Source organism: Dipteris shenzhenensis, chromosome 33 (assembly GCF_047967505.1).
Source record: "Dipteris shenzhenensis isolate YYH24624 ecotype China chromosome 33, Dip_SZ_1.0, whole genome shotgun sequence".
Taxonomy (NCBI): Eukaryota; Viridiplantae; Streptophyta; class Polypodiopsida; order Gleicheniales; family Dipteridaceae; genus Dipteris; species Dipteris shenzhenensis.
In genome coordinates, this window is record NC_141628.1 from 16477638 (window position 1) to 16493837 (window position 16200).

Consider the following 16200-nt stretch of genomic DNA (forward strand, 5'->3'; position numbering starts at 1 on the left):
CCCTTCATCCTTTGGTTTCCTTGTTGGTAGCACAAATAGAATATCCCTCATTTTTAGGTCCACCCAATTGCAAGGATGAAGGAGTGTGTCTTATCTATAACAAACTCTCTTTAGTGTCTAAAAATCCTTCACCATCAAGGTGACCCTATGAGTATGAGAAGAAACAATCATGCTATCGTGGAAGAATTCTATCATCCAATCTTCAGCTGACTCTTGGAGGGCAAATATTGCAGAATTATGCCATCTATAACCTAACTGATTCTCATCACAGATGTCCCTCACAAGCCTTTGAAAGGGAGCCTTTGGTATTGCATATCCCATGGCCTCTTGTGCCTTCCTTATCTCCATAAGCACTGACACCTTTTGGGAAAACCTCCTCATCTTTGCCTGTTTGAGGATATGCATGGACTTCCCTTTACTCGTATGAGATCCTCTGACACTAGCACTAGCAGTAGGGGCAGTGGTAGCTTCAGCAATGGGAGGCCACTTACCAACCACCCTGGCTGTTTGCTTTGTCCTAGCCATGATAGTCTTCCAGCCTACAAGCAAGAGCTTCATTAGAGAAGTTCGCCCTATTGGCCCTGTAGAGGAAGAAGAGCAAGACAAAATGTGCAACAAGAACATATGCAAAAATGTGCTTAAGAAAGTGATTTGGAAAGTTGGGAATTGTCTAATTTCTTAAGCACATTATTGAAAAACTATCCCACACAATCTGTTTGTCTCTCACATTCCACTACATTGATCAGAAGTCCAACATTGTTAAAAGATAACACAACCAGCAATGTAGAAGATCAAAAGTAGTCCCTATTGGCCATGTAGAGGAAGCAGAGCAAGAGAAAACATGCAACAAGAACATTTGCAAATATGTGCTTAAGAAAGTGACTTGCAGGGTTGGGAAATGCCCAATAGGCCAAATCACTTTCTTAAGCAAATTATTGAAAAACTATCCCACACAATCTGTTTGTCTCTCACATTCCATTAAATTGATTAGAAGTCCAACACATCTGAAAGATAACACCACCAATAATGTAGAAAATCAAAAGTAGTCCTTTTTGATTCTGTAGAGGAAGAAGAGCAAGACAAAATATGCAACAAGCAACATATGCAAAAGTGTGCTTAAGAAAGCGATTTGCAGGGTTGGGAGTTGTCCAATAGGCCAAATCACTTTCTTAAGCACATTATTGAAATACTATCCCACACAATCTATTTATCTCTCACATTCCACTAAATTGATAAGAATTCCAACACAACTGGAAGATGACAGAACCAACAATGTAGAAAATCAACAGTATCCAAGAAAATTTCAAAACACTGATTAACACAATCATACATGCTTCCACGATAAATAAATAGGAAGAAGTTCATGCCCCTACTTTAGAACAAACTACCCTCATAACACAATTTATACATGTGCCTAAGAAAGAGACTTTGAGGTTTGGGAGGATGCCCAACATCCCAAATCGCTTTCTTGAGCACATTACAACTATTGCTCCAAATTGTCACCTAGTGTTTCAATTGCCAACTACCTTTTAGAAGCTTGAAGAGAATAGTATCACCAAATTTCCAAATGAAAAAGGAACTGATGCTCCTACTTCATAACAAACTACCCTTAGAGCAAACTTCATACATGTCCTAAGAAAGCGATTTTGAGTGTTGAGGGGATGCCCAAGATCCCACATCGCTTTCTCGAGCACACTACAGCTATGTCTCAAAATGTTGCAATTTCCAAATACATTCAGAACATTGAAGAGAATATCACCAGCAAGAATCCAAAATAAAAACCTTCTGTAGAAGTGTGCCTAAGAAAGTAATTTGCAAAGTTGGTAACATGACCAACAGACCAAATCGCTTTCTTGAGCACATTTCCAATTTAACCTACTAGATTTCAAACACATGTGCATTTTGTGCTTTTTCCAAAGAAATTTATGGTTTGTGCTTAAGAAAGCAATTTGGAGTGTTGGGCCCATAGCTCAAATCGCTTTCTTGAGCACACCTTACTCTCTAAGGGATGAAGAAACAAAGTCGATTCAGAATAGGGATGGACTTCATCATACCAAGCTGTAGGTGTGATAGACCCTCTGCGTTGGTTTCTATAGTGTGGTGATGGATCCTAGCGCATGGTTGATGGTGGATATGGGACGCACACAACGGAACAAAATAGTAGAGAGTGGATTTGGAGTGTGAGCGATGGTATGAGACAGTAGAGAGCTCGAGTAAATAGACAACTGAGGTACCAGGAGAGGTATATGCACCTACCTCCAAAAACGGTTAGGCTACGTTGGAGTGCATGTACACATGTGTGCCATAAATAGAAGGAATTCCCATTTAGGTCCCAGGTATAACCACTGTACATTCCATAAATAGAAGCATGCCATAATAAAGGCATCATCATTGAGAATCATGCCCCATCAACGGCTATAGTACGGACATTGGGAGTCATGCCCACAGGCATACAAGGCTGGAAAGGCTTACTTCACACCTCCTACTCTCCGATTCTTGCTTGCCTTCTTGCGTTCTCCCTTTCAACCTCCTACAACACCGTTGTACTCTACTCTTCTCCACAACATACTTTGCTCTTTTGACCGCCTGTAGCATCGCTGTACTATGCTCTTCTTCTATCTTGATTCTCAGACTATAGCAGCAACAACTTTGATCGTGTTGGGAATGGAGCAGCACCCAGGAGGTATGCACTTACCAAATGTTTGGAAGAATGCATTTTAAAAAAAAAATGCTTGGCCAACAAGCCAAATCCTTTTCTTTAGCACAATCCTGGGATTGTGCTTAAGAAAGAGATTTCAGGGAGTGAAGGCTTGGCCAACAGGCCAAATTGCTTTCTTAAGCACATTCTCACCCTGAAATCACTTTCTTAAGCACAATCCCTTAGCGATTTGGCCTATTGGCCAGGCCTCCACTCCCTGAAATTGCTTTCTTAAGCACAATCTCTTAAGCACATTTTCAAGATTGTGCTTAAGAAAGTGATTTGGCCTATTGGCCAGGCCTGCACTCCTTGAAATCACTTTCTTAAGCACAATCCCAAGATTGTGCTTAAGAAAGCAATTTTGGGCTCTAGAGACATGGCCAACAAGAAAAATCACTTTGTTAAGCACATTCTTGAGTTTCCCTTGGGTTTGATTATTTCTTAAGCTCAACAATCTAAACTATTCTATTTCCTTTCACATCAAAGGGATCCAGGTAGAGCATCCCAAAAAAGGAGGCTGGATTTCACCTCCCAGATTGTGTCCAGCCAAAATCCTATACCAGGTAGAATCATCACTTGTTGTGTAAATACTATATAGAGAAATGTAGATACTATGTAAAACAAAAGTGTGCTTAAGAAATCAATTTTGCTTTTTGAAATTTTGTCCAATAAGCCAAATCGCTTTCTTGAGCTCAATTCTTAAAGTGTGTTAAATTACTCCTTTAAACACAATTTCTATTGTGCTTCTGCTCTCTATTTGGTTGTTTATGCTTTTAAAATATGTTTGCTTGCCAGATCAAAAAGATAAGGGTAAAGGGCAACAAGAAAAGACAATGGAGTTGACTGCTGGTCAAGGACCATCTTAGACCTGGTATTTTCATCATTCATTGTATGCTTTTCGATGTCATGTGTCCTTAAGAAGTGTGGGGCCTCTATTAAATGTGGATGCAAAGAAATGTTAAAATGTGCTTAAGAAAGTGACTTTGGTTTTTAGAGTACTGTCCAATAAACCAATTCACTTTCTTGGGCACAAATCTAGAATTTGTTCTTTCTTAAGAAGATGTTTGCATTTTTATAGCTATATACATTTAATGCCCTCTTAGTATAAGCCAATTTATTAAAGTGATGCTTTAGAATGTGCTCAACATGTACAAATATCACTTGAGAGAATTTCTAAGGAATGTGCTTAACAAAGCAAAGTGATTTAGCCTGTTGAGCAAGAATCCAATAGGCCAAATCGCTTTCTTGAGCACATTTAAAGAGTCTTGCTCAACAGACTAAATCACTTTGTTACCCTAGGATTGAGTTAGCATACCTCTCTTGGCTAATCCAATCCCGAGGAGCATATTATTGAGTTGAGTCAAGAGGGGAGGCTAGTAAACCAATCCCTAGGATCGGATTATGAGGGTTACATGTTAATATGATCCTCGCCATTGGATTAGCCTGAAGATGCATGCTAATCTAATCCCCAATATTGGATTAGCCAAGAGGTGCATCGTAATCCGATCCCAAGGATGAGATTAGCATACATCTCCTTCCTGATCTGATCATGCCGATTGGAATAGCCAAGAGGTGCAGGCTAATCCAATCCTAGGGGTTGGAATAGCCAAGAGATGTGGGCTAATCCGATCCCAGGTTTGCATGCTAATTTGATCTTCATAATTACATTATTATGCTTATGTAGGCTAATCCAATCCTCGAGATCGGATTCGCCTACAGAAGCATGCTAATCCGATCCCCAGGTAATTTGATCCTGGAGATCATATTAGCCTACACAAATTTGGATTTTGGGAAAAAAAATATTAGATTCATCCATTTTGCAATTATGAAATTTAATAAAATTGAGCAACATCTAAAAGGAATTTTATCATTCCACCCACTTTTGGAAATTTTCTGCAATTTTGGATGCTAGCTAGGAATCATACAGTATCTTTGCTTTTGATGGAAGTTTTCAAACTCTTGCAAAGTCGAATCATAATGTATCTTTGCTTTTAACAGTAGTCATATTGAATTTCAAACCTTGCATTTTATAGCCCCACTGATTTACTCTAGGAACTTAAGTGTACATGTATTGAATTTGCAAATTTTACATAATTTAGTCACTACTTTGCTCTACTAAGCTGCACATTGTACATTTTGTTATAAAGTTCCTAAGCTCTATCTATCGACCTGTGGTTCACAAAAGTCTTTGAATCTCTCCATTTCGTATGTCCCTGTCAACAGTTGAGTTATCCAAGATTTTCCTTCTTCTTTCTTTTTTGGCCATCTTGAATGCTAGTTTGACTTTTGATGTTGCCACTTTTTTCTTACATTGCAACCTTTGTAGCATACATCGATAGAACCACTGGAACACTTCTTTGAGGCTATTTGCCTTCTGTGCTACTCCAAAATGTTGTGTATGTTGGAAAAATGCATTTCGTGCTGTGTAATGAGACTTCTCCATTCGAGTTGACCAAATTGTAGGGCATCCATATTTTTTTACAAAATATGGAAGATGGTTGTAGATAATATGCTGCATTTACAATAAACAAGAAGTCACATTGTGCTATTAAGAGATAACATAAGGAAAAGCCAGTAAGAAAAGAATGAAAATTTATTACCATGTAACGTGTTATGTTGCAAGCTGTCCAAGCTTCTTTCATTGACTTTCCAAAAGTCTTCAGTTCCTCCTCCAATGCACAATGATAATTGTTGGTTGAAGTCTATTTGTTAAAAAGTATGAAAGGCTTATCTAAGGATTTCCATACTTTTGTTTTGACAGTTTGTGCAATTCCGTCTGCTTCATGATCTTTAATTGCATTGTGTACGTGCCTCCAAACACCATACTGCAAATGGACAAAAATACCAACTTCTCAATGATTTGACATAAATTGTGTAATGTGCATATATGTACATTACAAAAAGGGATATCAAGAATGGCTTTGAAATTTGGATCAACCTTATCTCTGTTAGGTGCCTTCCTCCACCATTTGAGATCCATGGCATATGCTAGTTCCTTGCAGTGAAGGCATGGAGATTTTGAATCACCTCCTTTGCTTATGTTGAACATACACTTGAGGGTCTTGAGGTCGCCTAACATATGCCAATCAACTTGGAAATCACCTGTGCTGCCAACATGCAGATATTCTCCTTGAACTTGAACTTTAATAATTGCAGGTATTTCTATGCATCGGAATACCCAATCAAGAGTTTGGTGGTCCTCTGTCTTAACTTGCCATTGAAAATACAATTGAAGATTCAGACATTAATAAATACATAAAAAACCACTTTCAATCCAAGTGTGTGCTTACCACAAATGCGCCTAGCCACCAAATGCGCTTTTCTCATTTCACACTGAAGTGTTTTAAGTTTGCTGTTGTAATTGAGGGATAAAGAGCTCTGTTCATTGGAGTGATGGCCACTCATTCAATCTTTTTCTCCTTGATAATTTCACATTGGTCCAGCTTTATAATGAATTTTAGAAGCCCTTGGCAAGCTTGAAATGTCATATCATAAAACTTAACCATTCTCCTTTGCACAGGATGAAGATCAACAAAAATGTTGTTAAAAGAGTTATATACAGTGGTCCCCTTGTCAATTTTGTACTCCTTCATATGCATACAATTTCTAATATAATCATCTACTTGTTGGTTGAGTAGGCCTCTTAACTTCCACACTTCCACAAGCTTCGGTAAGAGCACATGTTTTATACTATGATCTTTCAAGGTTGTAGATATTGCATTGAAAATGGAAGTGTAAGCTTTCCTGCTCACTCTGCTGTCATCGAGTGCCCCTTGGATTACGTTCACATCAACTTTGTTTGTATCTACAAACTGTTGCACAACACTGCGTTTGATTGTTTTAAATTTTTTCTGATCTAGCATACTTTTTGCAATAGTAGTTGTTAGTAAACCTTTCATTTGTTTTACTGGAGGGGCATTAGGACCAACATTTTCTTTCCGAGGCTCAATTGCTATTATCATCAAGTAATCATTGTCTTTGTGTTGCATTCAAAATCACAAAAGAAAAAGAAGACTTACCTTGCTTCATGAACTCTGTGCTTGCATCCTCTGCTGCCAGCTTTCAAATTTGCAAGGTTACGAATTTTTATATTTCTAAGTCTATCTCCTAAGGGTGTGGCTTTTCTTTTGGCTTTCCTCAACATCTTCTTTGTCATCATGTATTCTTCAGTTTGTTTCTATAGCTGCTCTTTCAATTTAGAGTTTTCTGCTACCTGTTGCAATTTCATTCCCATCTCTTGTTGATAAAAGCCTTTGTACATTTCCACGGCCACAAATTGAGCTTTGACATATCCAAGTAGGCCCTTATTGCCATCACCCACAAAGTTCAGTAGTGTTCTCAAATTGGAAAATGGAGGAGTTATTGATTAGACATTTTGGGTAAATGCTTCCATCACATCATAAATCGATATGCTATAAGCCTTCTATCCTCATGTTCTCCCTTTGCATTGCACCTACTTGTGGACCCTTTCGTCGTTTTTGCATAGGTGGATACTCTTCTTCTAAATCAATATGGAGGTGGTAAAGTCTCTTCTTGCTGGATTGTTATTCAGTGGTGTGGTCGCATGTTGCTATTTTTTTGAGCAACGTTGTACCATTGCTTCACACACTTACCAAATTTTATAAAACAAAGTGTTAGCAATGGACTTACCGTGATAAATCCATGTTAATATTTCACGGGGATGTTTAAAAATTTAAAAAACAAAGATTCATAAGGGTTAGTTATGAGTTTCAGACCATAGAATATTGCGGCCTACATAAGTCAACAACGATAAGTCCATACTTCGGATAAGTCCATGTTTATCTTTCATGCGAAGGTTTAAAAATTTGAAAAACAAAGATTCTTAATTGTTAATTATGGGATTCTGACACGAAAATGTACCGTCGGCATGAGTGAGGACGATGCAAAACCTGCTTTAAAGAGAGAATATGATAGGAGAATTTAATGCCAGTTCATTTTTGTAGATTTTGGAGCAAAGAAAAATGAGAAAATAGCAAATTTCTTACAGGGCCCCAAAATGAGTTCCCTTTTTTCCTAATGTGGTTGGTTTTGATGGTAGAGGTTGTGGAAACTATGCAAACTTTGTAAATTCCTAGCCATAGTAACCTTACGTGTCCACATATCAATGCACTCTAAGAGCACATTCATGTGGTGCTACCTCCATCATTTTGGGCCAAATATGGGGTCCAATGGGTTTCCTCCATGCTAGCACCATCTATGCTCTTAAACAAAGGCTACTATAGCCACCTAGCGCCAAATGCATGGGCTGGTTTAGCCTTTTGTGTGAACATGCTCCACTGACTCATGTAAGGGAAAGAGGAAGCCAGAGAGAAGAGAAAGAAAGGGGTGAAAAGGGGGAGGATGAAGGGGGATAGGAAATGCATGGAAAGGGAGGAGAGGAAGTAGATAAAAAGATGGGGGACAATTAATGTAAGGTGAGATAGAATCATTAGCAAATAGTAGAGTGGAGCTCTTTTCACTAGAGATGTAATAAGCCTCCAACATTTTATACTTTGACTGTAAAAATCAGCACCATTAATAAGACCTCTAGGAAGGTCGACAATCCCAAGGCTAATGGATTACTATCTTCACTAAGTAAGCTAACTCAATGATAATGTAATTAGTGTTGAAGTGATTATGGTGAAGCAGTCCAAGGGCACTTAAAAGGTGGACAATCCATTGTAGGTTTATGACTGACTCCAAGATCTACCCTTTACCCAACAATGTTCATGACTCCAAGGTCTACCCTTGGCCTTATGTGTCACCCCTCGCCCACCTTGTTTGCATGCATGCTTTCTTTTCTTGCAACCACATGGAGTTCTGACTATAGATGTGGTTTTTTGGAGGACATGCTTGGAATTGGTGAAGGGAGATGCTTTAGACGGCTTTGTGGAACCTTCTATGTAGTCATTCCTCCCATAAACCGGACAATAATGACCTTGACATTGGCAACCATAATTTCAATAGGTCATGTCATCAGCGAGGATGATGCTTGCATTTTATGCATCAAAAGCAAATGTGATTGCCTTCCATGGCTTCAACAAAGATAAAGAGCAGACAAAGGGTAGCTAGCCTATTGGATCAACCAAATCAATGATAGCGACCAAACCACAAAAGGGCAAGCCATCAAGGAAATCAATGTGGGTTTGCAAGGAGTATGAAGTTGATCCAGATCAATAAAGAGCTTTCTATCAATTCCTCAACTGATCCCAAGAACTCTTTCAAGAGTATAAGGATGTATTCAACATGGGAATACATGGACCTAAAGGAATTTTATCCAACCTTTAATTCCTCTCACTCCAGATGCAAAGCCAATATGGTAGCAAAGGTACCAAATGAACCCCAACTATAATAAGTTGGTAAAGGACAAAATAAGTCAATTGGTAAGGGTAGAATTTATAAAATGGATCGGTTCTTTCCAATCATAATTGTGCCGAAGGAAAATGAACAGCAGAGTGCATGCAGACCATAAAGCAGTCAATGAGCAAACCATCAACGAACCATTCATGTTTCCATTCACAAACAACATCTTAGACAAAGTATTGCTCAGCATGAGATACATTCACTCATGGATGGATATAGTGGGTACAATCAAATTATGCAGATTAAAGAAAATCAAGAAAAGACAACCGTCATTGCTTAATGGGGAGCATGCTCGAGCAAGGTGATGCCATTAGATCTAGCGGTTCTTATTTTTTGGGTGTTTGTAGATATTCTGAGCTAGTGCTTTGTGGGTGGCCTTGTATTCAAGAGAACTGTGGCATTAGGCAACGTTCACTCAGTTCAATCACTAAACTACAAGAAGCCTCCAAGAGTGTGTAGGCCTCAGATAATGCCATCAACATGTAGGTTCCCTAAGGAATGTTGATGAAAACAATTAATTGGGCCTTTTTGCAGCCGTCGTTAAGTTAGTAAACTCAACATAACTACTTGAGCTACATTCAAAGTTAACCCTTAACAATGCAATTCCATTTCCATTATATTTTGCAATTTAATTTCCATTGATACCCATTATGTCATGCATAAATGGTCCATCTTTACACTATGACGTCCATTTACAAGCACAATGGCTTCTTTTTTTCAAGGTCCTCAAGGAGTACCCATGTTGTATCCTTAAACAAAATACTTAAACAAAAATCTTAAATAAAGTAGCATTCCCACTTTCCACCCTCAGTTAAGCACCTGTTTTGTAATTTCAACTTGTATCCCTTTAAAAAACGTCCTTAAAGTACCTGATTAAATTTTCAAACATCTTTAACATGCTATTAAAAAGGTTTAACATAGTTGGACACCTCGAATCCCTATGATAATGCACACTTTTGTTAAAATCCTTTACGAGTCCTTCTTAAGTGGTAATGGGAATAGGCCTATAATGGCCAAAGGGAGATTGAGATTAAAAGTAAACTTTTATTTTGTGAAGAAGAAGGGGGATAAATTTTTATTAAAAATCTTTGATTACAACCTTCTTTAATAGGTAGGCACAAAACAAAAGGAGCACTATTCCTTAAAGCCCAGGAGGGCTTATTTTCATAATGGCCATATAAGTCTGCCTAACTGGCAACATTTTTCTTGCATCATACATTAGAGATTAGAAGCAAACTTACAAGGTCTAAACTATTAAAAGTAGACTTACAAGGTCTAAATTGTTAAGACTCTATCGAGTATAGTTTATTAAGAGACTAACTATAACTATAAATATGTCTATGACTATGACTATAACTATAACTATTACTATAAATATGTCCCCCTAGAGAACTTTTAGGGGAAATTGAATTAATTAGCTCCCTCCCCTATTACGAATATGTTGGTTAAACTAAGTTATGACAATGAGATTAAATTAACCTAAGCTCTATGCAAAAATTACACCTAAAAAATCCCTCGTCATTTTGCGTCTGGTCATCGTGTCATTGTTACTCTAGCTCCTTTTGGGTGCTCTTGCATATTTTCCCTTCTTGCTTCCCCTTTCTTCCACTGCCTCAATCCCATGGCCGTCTAGCTCCTTTTGGATGGGGAGAACCCCTTCTCACATTTCTACTTGCGCTCCTCTTCATGAGAACCGATGAAGAAGCTTCTCGGATTCTATAAAATTGATTAGGGACGAGTACAAAATCGATAACTATAATTATAAAATCGAGAATGTCCCCTAATTGATGTCAAACCTAGCTCCATCCTTGCGCTCCTCTTCATGAGAATTGATGGGGAAGCTCTCGGATTCTATAAATCGAGTAGGCTCGAGTATAAAATTGAGAGTGTCCTCTCTCCGTTGCTGCGGTCCTCTTCGATGAAGTAGCTTCTGAGATTCTATAAAATCGATAACTACAACTATTACATATAATCGATAACTACAACTATTATACCCATTATGTCCACTCTCCATTAGTGAACTTAATGGTTTTCCATATTGTATCTCTCTCATGGGTTCAGTTATTCCTAAAATCTATATCTCATTAATGGCTTCGTTTTTCCATTGAGAACACTTGTAGTGTGATGGTAATTTTTTGAAGAAATTACTAGTAGGTTTGGTTAGCAGGCTATTACTAGTAGGTTTGGTTAGCAGGTTGTGTGGAGGTTCCCTACGTAGAGGCTTCGTTTATTCCTAAAATTATGGAGATCACAAAGGCTTCATATTTTCGTCAACTAATGGCCTCGTTTGATGGCTGATCAACCTAAGTTGGAACTTGATTAATCGCTGTTGAGTGGTAGCTAGCTGAAGGGCAGTGTGCGGTGAGGGAGGCATCGGGTTGAGAAGCAGTTGGCTGAGATGGAGAGGGGGCCCTCTCCTCTTTATAGCCTACGAGAGGCTATGAAGGCTCGATGGTAGAATCTCGATGAGCCCAGAAGCTTCCTCACATCTAATTTAATACCTTAGCTTATCACCTTTAATCGAGCTTTACCTTTCCTACCCCCTTCCACAACAACTAATGAAAGAACTAATGCTCTAATACCATTTGCTACCAAGTGGGGACATACGGGATTAGCTTTAGGGGGAGAGAGGGACTGGGCAAGGGACAAGTAAACTTTGATTAATCCCATTTGGAAACCACCATTTCCCCCTTGATTAGTTGTTTGTGAGAGTGAGGTGAAAAGGCTAGTTATCTTTAGTTGTGGAATCGTTATCCTGTTGGGCAGAGAGAGCTTTGCTGGGCAATGGCTATGGCGATGGCGATAGCGATGGCGAGCTTGAGCTCCAGCCTCACCCCCTCACACTTCTCCGGCCTTTCCTCTCTCTCCCACCTCACCTCCACCCCCTCATCCTCTCCCAGAGGAGGTCTCCATTCCTCTCCCCCATTTCCTGCTCTTTCTTCTTCATCCTCTCCTCTCCTTTACCCTCATGCATTTTGCTTCCTTGCAGGCCTCACTTCCCAGCGTCTCAGAATCTCCGCAGCCAACGACACTTCCCGCAGAGAGGGTATCCGAATCCGCCATGCTCGCATTCGCAAGAAGGTGCTCCCCGTTGCTTCTCTTGCCTTTCTCTCTCTGCTCTTTGAGCTTGTCCGCCTCGCTGACTGCAGGCAGCGTTGCTTTGTTAGTTGAGCGGCACCACGGAGAGGCCCCGCCTTTCCGTCTTCCGGTCCAATCAGCACATCTACGTACAGGTTATCGATGATACTCAGGGCTTTACCCTTGCCTCCGCTTCGACGATCCAGAAGAACCTACGAGATGAACTTCAGCTCACATCAGGGCCTACAGTTGTAAGCGTCTCTGCTTTGCTTTTGCTGCTTTCTGGGGCGCATTCTTCAGGTTCTATCCCTAAAAGATGATTTCTTGTTTCCAGGATGCGGCGAAAAGAGTAGGTGCAGAGATAGCAAAGGCGTGTCTTTCCAAAGGCATCACCAAAGTCGCATTTGATAGGGGCGGCTTCGTCTACCATGGGCGCATCAAAGCGGTTGCAGATGCAGCGCGGGAGAACGGTCTGGATTTCTGAAAGGTCAATTTCTAAACAGGTCGATAATTGCAGCAATTGATTTATGGGAGGTGATCCTCCCTATCAAAAGGAAGATGCCAAGGTCTGAATGGCTGCATGTGGGAGAGTGAAGCGGAAAATTTAGATTAATTTCTTGTTTTCTAATCAGAATTCGTGGGCTGAATAGCCTGGAAAAGACTTGGTTGGCTTGGCTTCAGCTCCCATTTGAAAGCTGATGATGGCTACTGAGATTTGCTGCGTGAGAACTTGTCTCTTGTCATAACGACATAAGATGTAGAGGACGTTGTCCCACCTGTTGCCCAAATGCCATCTGCTAGATCTCAAGGTGTTTGTTTCTTTTCGAGGTTCTGAGGGCTGCATTCGATTATTTTCTTTGAAAAACTAACTCCTTCGGCACTCAACAGGCGTTTTTAGAGGCAGGGTTCCCTGTAAGTGGCTTCAATCAAGACCTTGATAATCTTATTGGAGTTGGTGGACATTTCACGTGTATACTGAAGGATACTGATCCGAAAAAGCAATGTTTTTGAGTGTTGGTTATGTTGCACAGTGTCTTCCCCATTCACGCCAGTACCATACCCGGGATCTTGCTAGAGAGGTGTTATCCCCCAGCTCTTGCAGTTGTCGTATGATAAATTAGTCCGTTGATGATCAATATTGGGGCAGAGGCCTTTTTGGGGTTTAGTTTTGTTAACCATACATGTGAAGGCTTTTACTGTGTGAATGATAGTAAGCCAACGTGATCACAGGAATTGGTTGGAGCGTTTCTTCCTACAAATTGAGCGGAGTCGTCTTAAGAATTAACAATCCAAGGGTGGAGTCTGAAGTGCCAAATCCCTCTCGTAGGAGTCCTGGCAGACAGACAGAAGGATCTAACAATAGAGTTTTCATGGGATAGTCTAAACATTCGGTGAGAGATTCCCTCCTATTTTGTTGAATGACGCTTGGCAACTGCAGTACTCAATGTAGTGCATTGTTGCTAATGTGAGCCCAAGGCATCATATGTTAAGTCTTTTGTTCATTATAAGCGATTCCTGCCAAATGCTGTAATTGCAGTAAAGCAAATTCTCCACAAAAGGAGTGATGCATGACAGTCCTTCATCAAGTGTCTTTAAAGACCTTCCAAGGATGTCCAGCGAGATTTTATAGTTGGTTTGCTCTTTTGTGACAGGGTATCAGAGTAGTAAGTCTTGGTGTTAACAGGCCTAACGATTTCAGGCCAACGACACAAACAGCACTTGTGCTGTGCATATAGTTTTGTGTTCGAGGGAATTTGGTGATTGGGCTGCAGACAGCTGATAGCAAGCGTTATTGAGCCATTGGCTTTTGGCTTTTTTCAAGCTGTATGTTTATCACTCCACAGCAAGAACTTGACCTTGGATTGATATAAGAAGATGACTCTCTTTGTAGGATAATGCAGATAGAGTCAGAACCCCATGGTAGCAGCACTACATCCAGCTAATGTGTACTCATTCTTTTAGACAGCTTTCTACCAATGAAAGAGCAGAGTTAGGCAGGATTGATAAAAACGGCTGCAGATCAGAGTAAAACTGTTCATGTTAGTAGCAGGTAACATTGTCTGCGCCGTAGGAAAGATTGGATGAGATGAGGAGAGGGTGCCTGGGGTGGAGGCGATAGGATAGCTTCTAATATTCTAGACGAATGTTAAGATCTGTTATATAGTGTGATGTGTGCAAAGCTGGTTTGTTGATGTTAAATGTTAAGATCTTTTATATAGAGTGGCTAGTCTTAATGTGTGCAAAGCTGGTTTATTCTAGACAAATGTTAAGATCCTTTATATAAGTTGCGAGTCTTGATGTGTGCAAAGCTGGCTTGTCTTATATTCTAGACAAATGTTGAAACCTTTTATATAGAGTGGCTAGTCATGATGTGTGCAAAGTTGGTTTGTTGATGTGAAAGCTTAGATATTGTTCTGCTGAACGTGGAGTCAATACTCTAAAGGGTGACAAAATGGTATGGTTGAGGTTGATCAGGTGCTACTAGGTTTTAGTGACGACAGAATTTGAATATCGACATGTATGTAATGGTCAAAATTAAGCAGCTTTCCATTGAATCTCCAGTTAGACTGATCTGTAATGGCAGAAAGTGTACTCAACATCATTTTTCAATAGGAGGCGTATATTGTAAGCTTATGTGACTCTCTCCTCTCCATGCTGCACGGTATATTAGTCTTCCAATAGGTCCTTGTGTTGAAGGTTCGAAAGCCAATGTTGCGCGATTGCACTTAATCTAATGAGGTCCAGAGCCTTCCAACGAGGCATGATTGAGTCTCTCTCAGCCTTCTTGCATCCGTCTTGTACAGGCTTCCTTTCCTTTGATTTGGTTTTGTACACTCGAGGTTGAGGGAGTAGTTGATAAGATTCTCCTAGTAGAGGGTGAGTTTGGTCAAAATTAAGCAGCTTTCCATTGAATCTCCAGTTAGACTGATCTGTAATGGCAGAAAGTGTACTGAACATCATTTTTCAATAGGAGGCGTATATTGTAAACTTACGTGACACTCTCCTCTCCTTGCTGCACGGTATATTAATGAGACCCCCTTCCCCAACTAGGGAAGAATTTGTTTTATGCTTGGAGAACTACAAAAATACAAATAAAACACCTTAGACGACCCTTGATTGGGTCCCTGTACCCAATGAGGCCCCCTTCTCCAAAATGGGAAAGAATTTGGTTTATACTTGGAGAATTACAAAAATACAAATAACACACCTTCAGACAGCAGGATGCATGACCCTTCAACACCGAGAGCTGACCCACGAATGCCTGAGAAACAACCCAATCTCGAACAAGGCCAACGCTGCCAACACTGCTGACGTAGAACAATGCAAGGCTATTGAAGAGGCTTGCGTTGTCCTTGGGCATGTGATGGAGCTGAATGAATGAGAGAGGTGAAGGGCGGACGAGAAACTGAGAGCTATGAGCTTGAGAAACTTTGTGAAAGCATAGTTGAACACTAGCATATAGAACTCGCCGCCGTGCAGAAACACTCGTGGACCTAAAGAGAAGCCAGTCACATTGTCATCGCTGAAGGCTTACAAGAACAAAAACAATACTGGCTATAGACGTTGTCAATTAACCTAACCCTCTAGTTGAGCCACAGATTCGAGAATGTTCTAATACGATCACGGCTAAGTCACATAGTATCGAGAAACAAGGCTTTTTCCTAAACCATTGACTTCAAATGGCAGATGAGTTTGTTTCTTCATTGTCCATTTCAACAAGATTCCTAGAGAGCCATATTTGCTAAATCTTAAGCTCTTATTAGTGCCCAATTTTTTTGCATCATGTTTCAAGTGGCCCCTAGAAGACGTATATCCCAACTATATCTAATACCAATAATAGCCTGTGCCATCTTCCAAGTTTTTCTCGCTAGGGAGCAAACCATAAAAATATGGAAGATGTCTTTGCATGAAGGCCTCTCTTGCACTCTTTTGGGGAGCTCCCAATCCTAGTTGCTCTAGCATTTGTCGTGAAAAGAAAGAAAGAAAGATCTATTTAAGTCTGCTGAAGACCGCACAGGTCTATGAGATAAAGTACACACAAAAAGCTGAATTACTTCATT

At 40.0% G+C, this 16200-nt stretch overlaps 1 protein-coding gene across 2 annotated transcripts; it reads left to right on the forward strand.

Annotated features, from left to right (window-relative positions):
- Positions 1-11841: 11841 nt before the first annotated feature.
- EMB3105 (Ribosomal L18p/L5e family protein) lies at positions 11842-13085 on the forward strand. Of its 2 annotated transcripts, XM_087372133.1 has the most exons (4): positions 11842-11966; positions 12051-12142; positions 12229-12390; positions 12474-13085. In XM_087372133.1, exons 1-4 carry the CDS (start codon positions 11846-11848, stop codon positions 12621-12623), a joined length of 525 nt encoding a protein of 174 aa, XP_087228259.1. In that variant the 5' UTR covers positions 11842-11845; the 3' UTR covers positions 12624-13085. The 2 variants fall into 2 exon arrangements, with proteins under 2 accessions (XP_087228259.1, XP_087228258.1); XM_087372132.1 differs by having other exon boundaries at positions 11842-12142.
- Positions 13086-16200: the final 3115 nt, after the last annotated feature.

Coding starts and splice junctions, on each gene's coding strand:
- EMB3105 (XM_087372132.1), top strand. CDS start 11,846: ATGGCTATGGCGATGGCGATAGCGATGGCGAGCTTGAGCTCCAGCCTC. Junction 12,143..12,228: donor ATGCTCGCATTCGCAAGAAG/GTGCTCCCCGTT, acceptor TTGCTTTGTTAG/TTGAGCGGCACCACGGAGAG. Junction 12,391..12,473: donor TCACATCAGGGCCTACAGTT/GTAAGCGTCTCT, acceptor TCTTGTTTCCAG/GATGCGGCGAAAAGAGTAGG.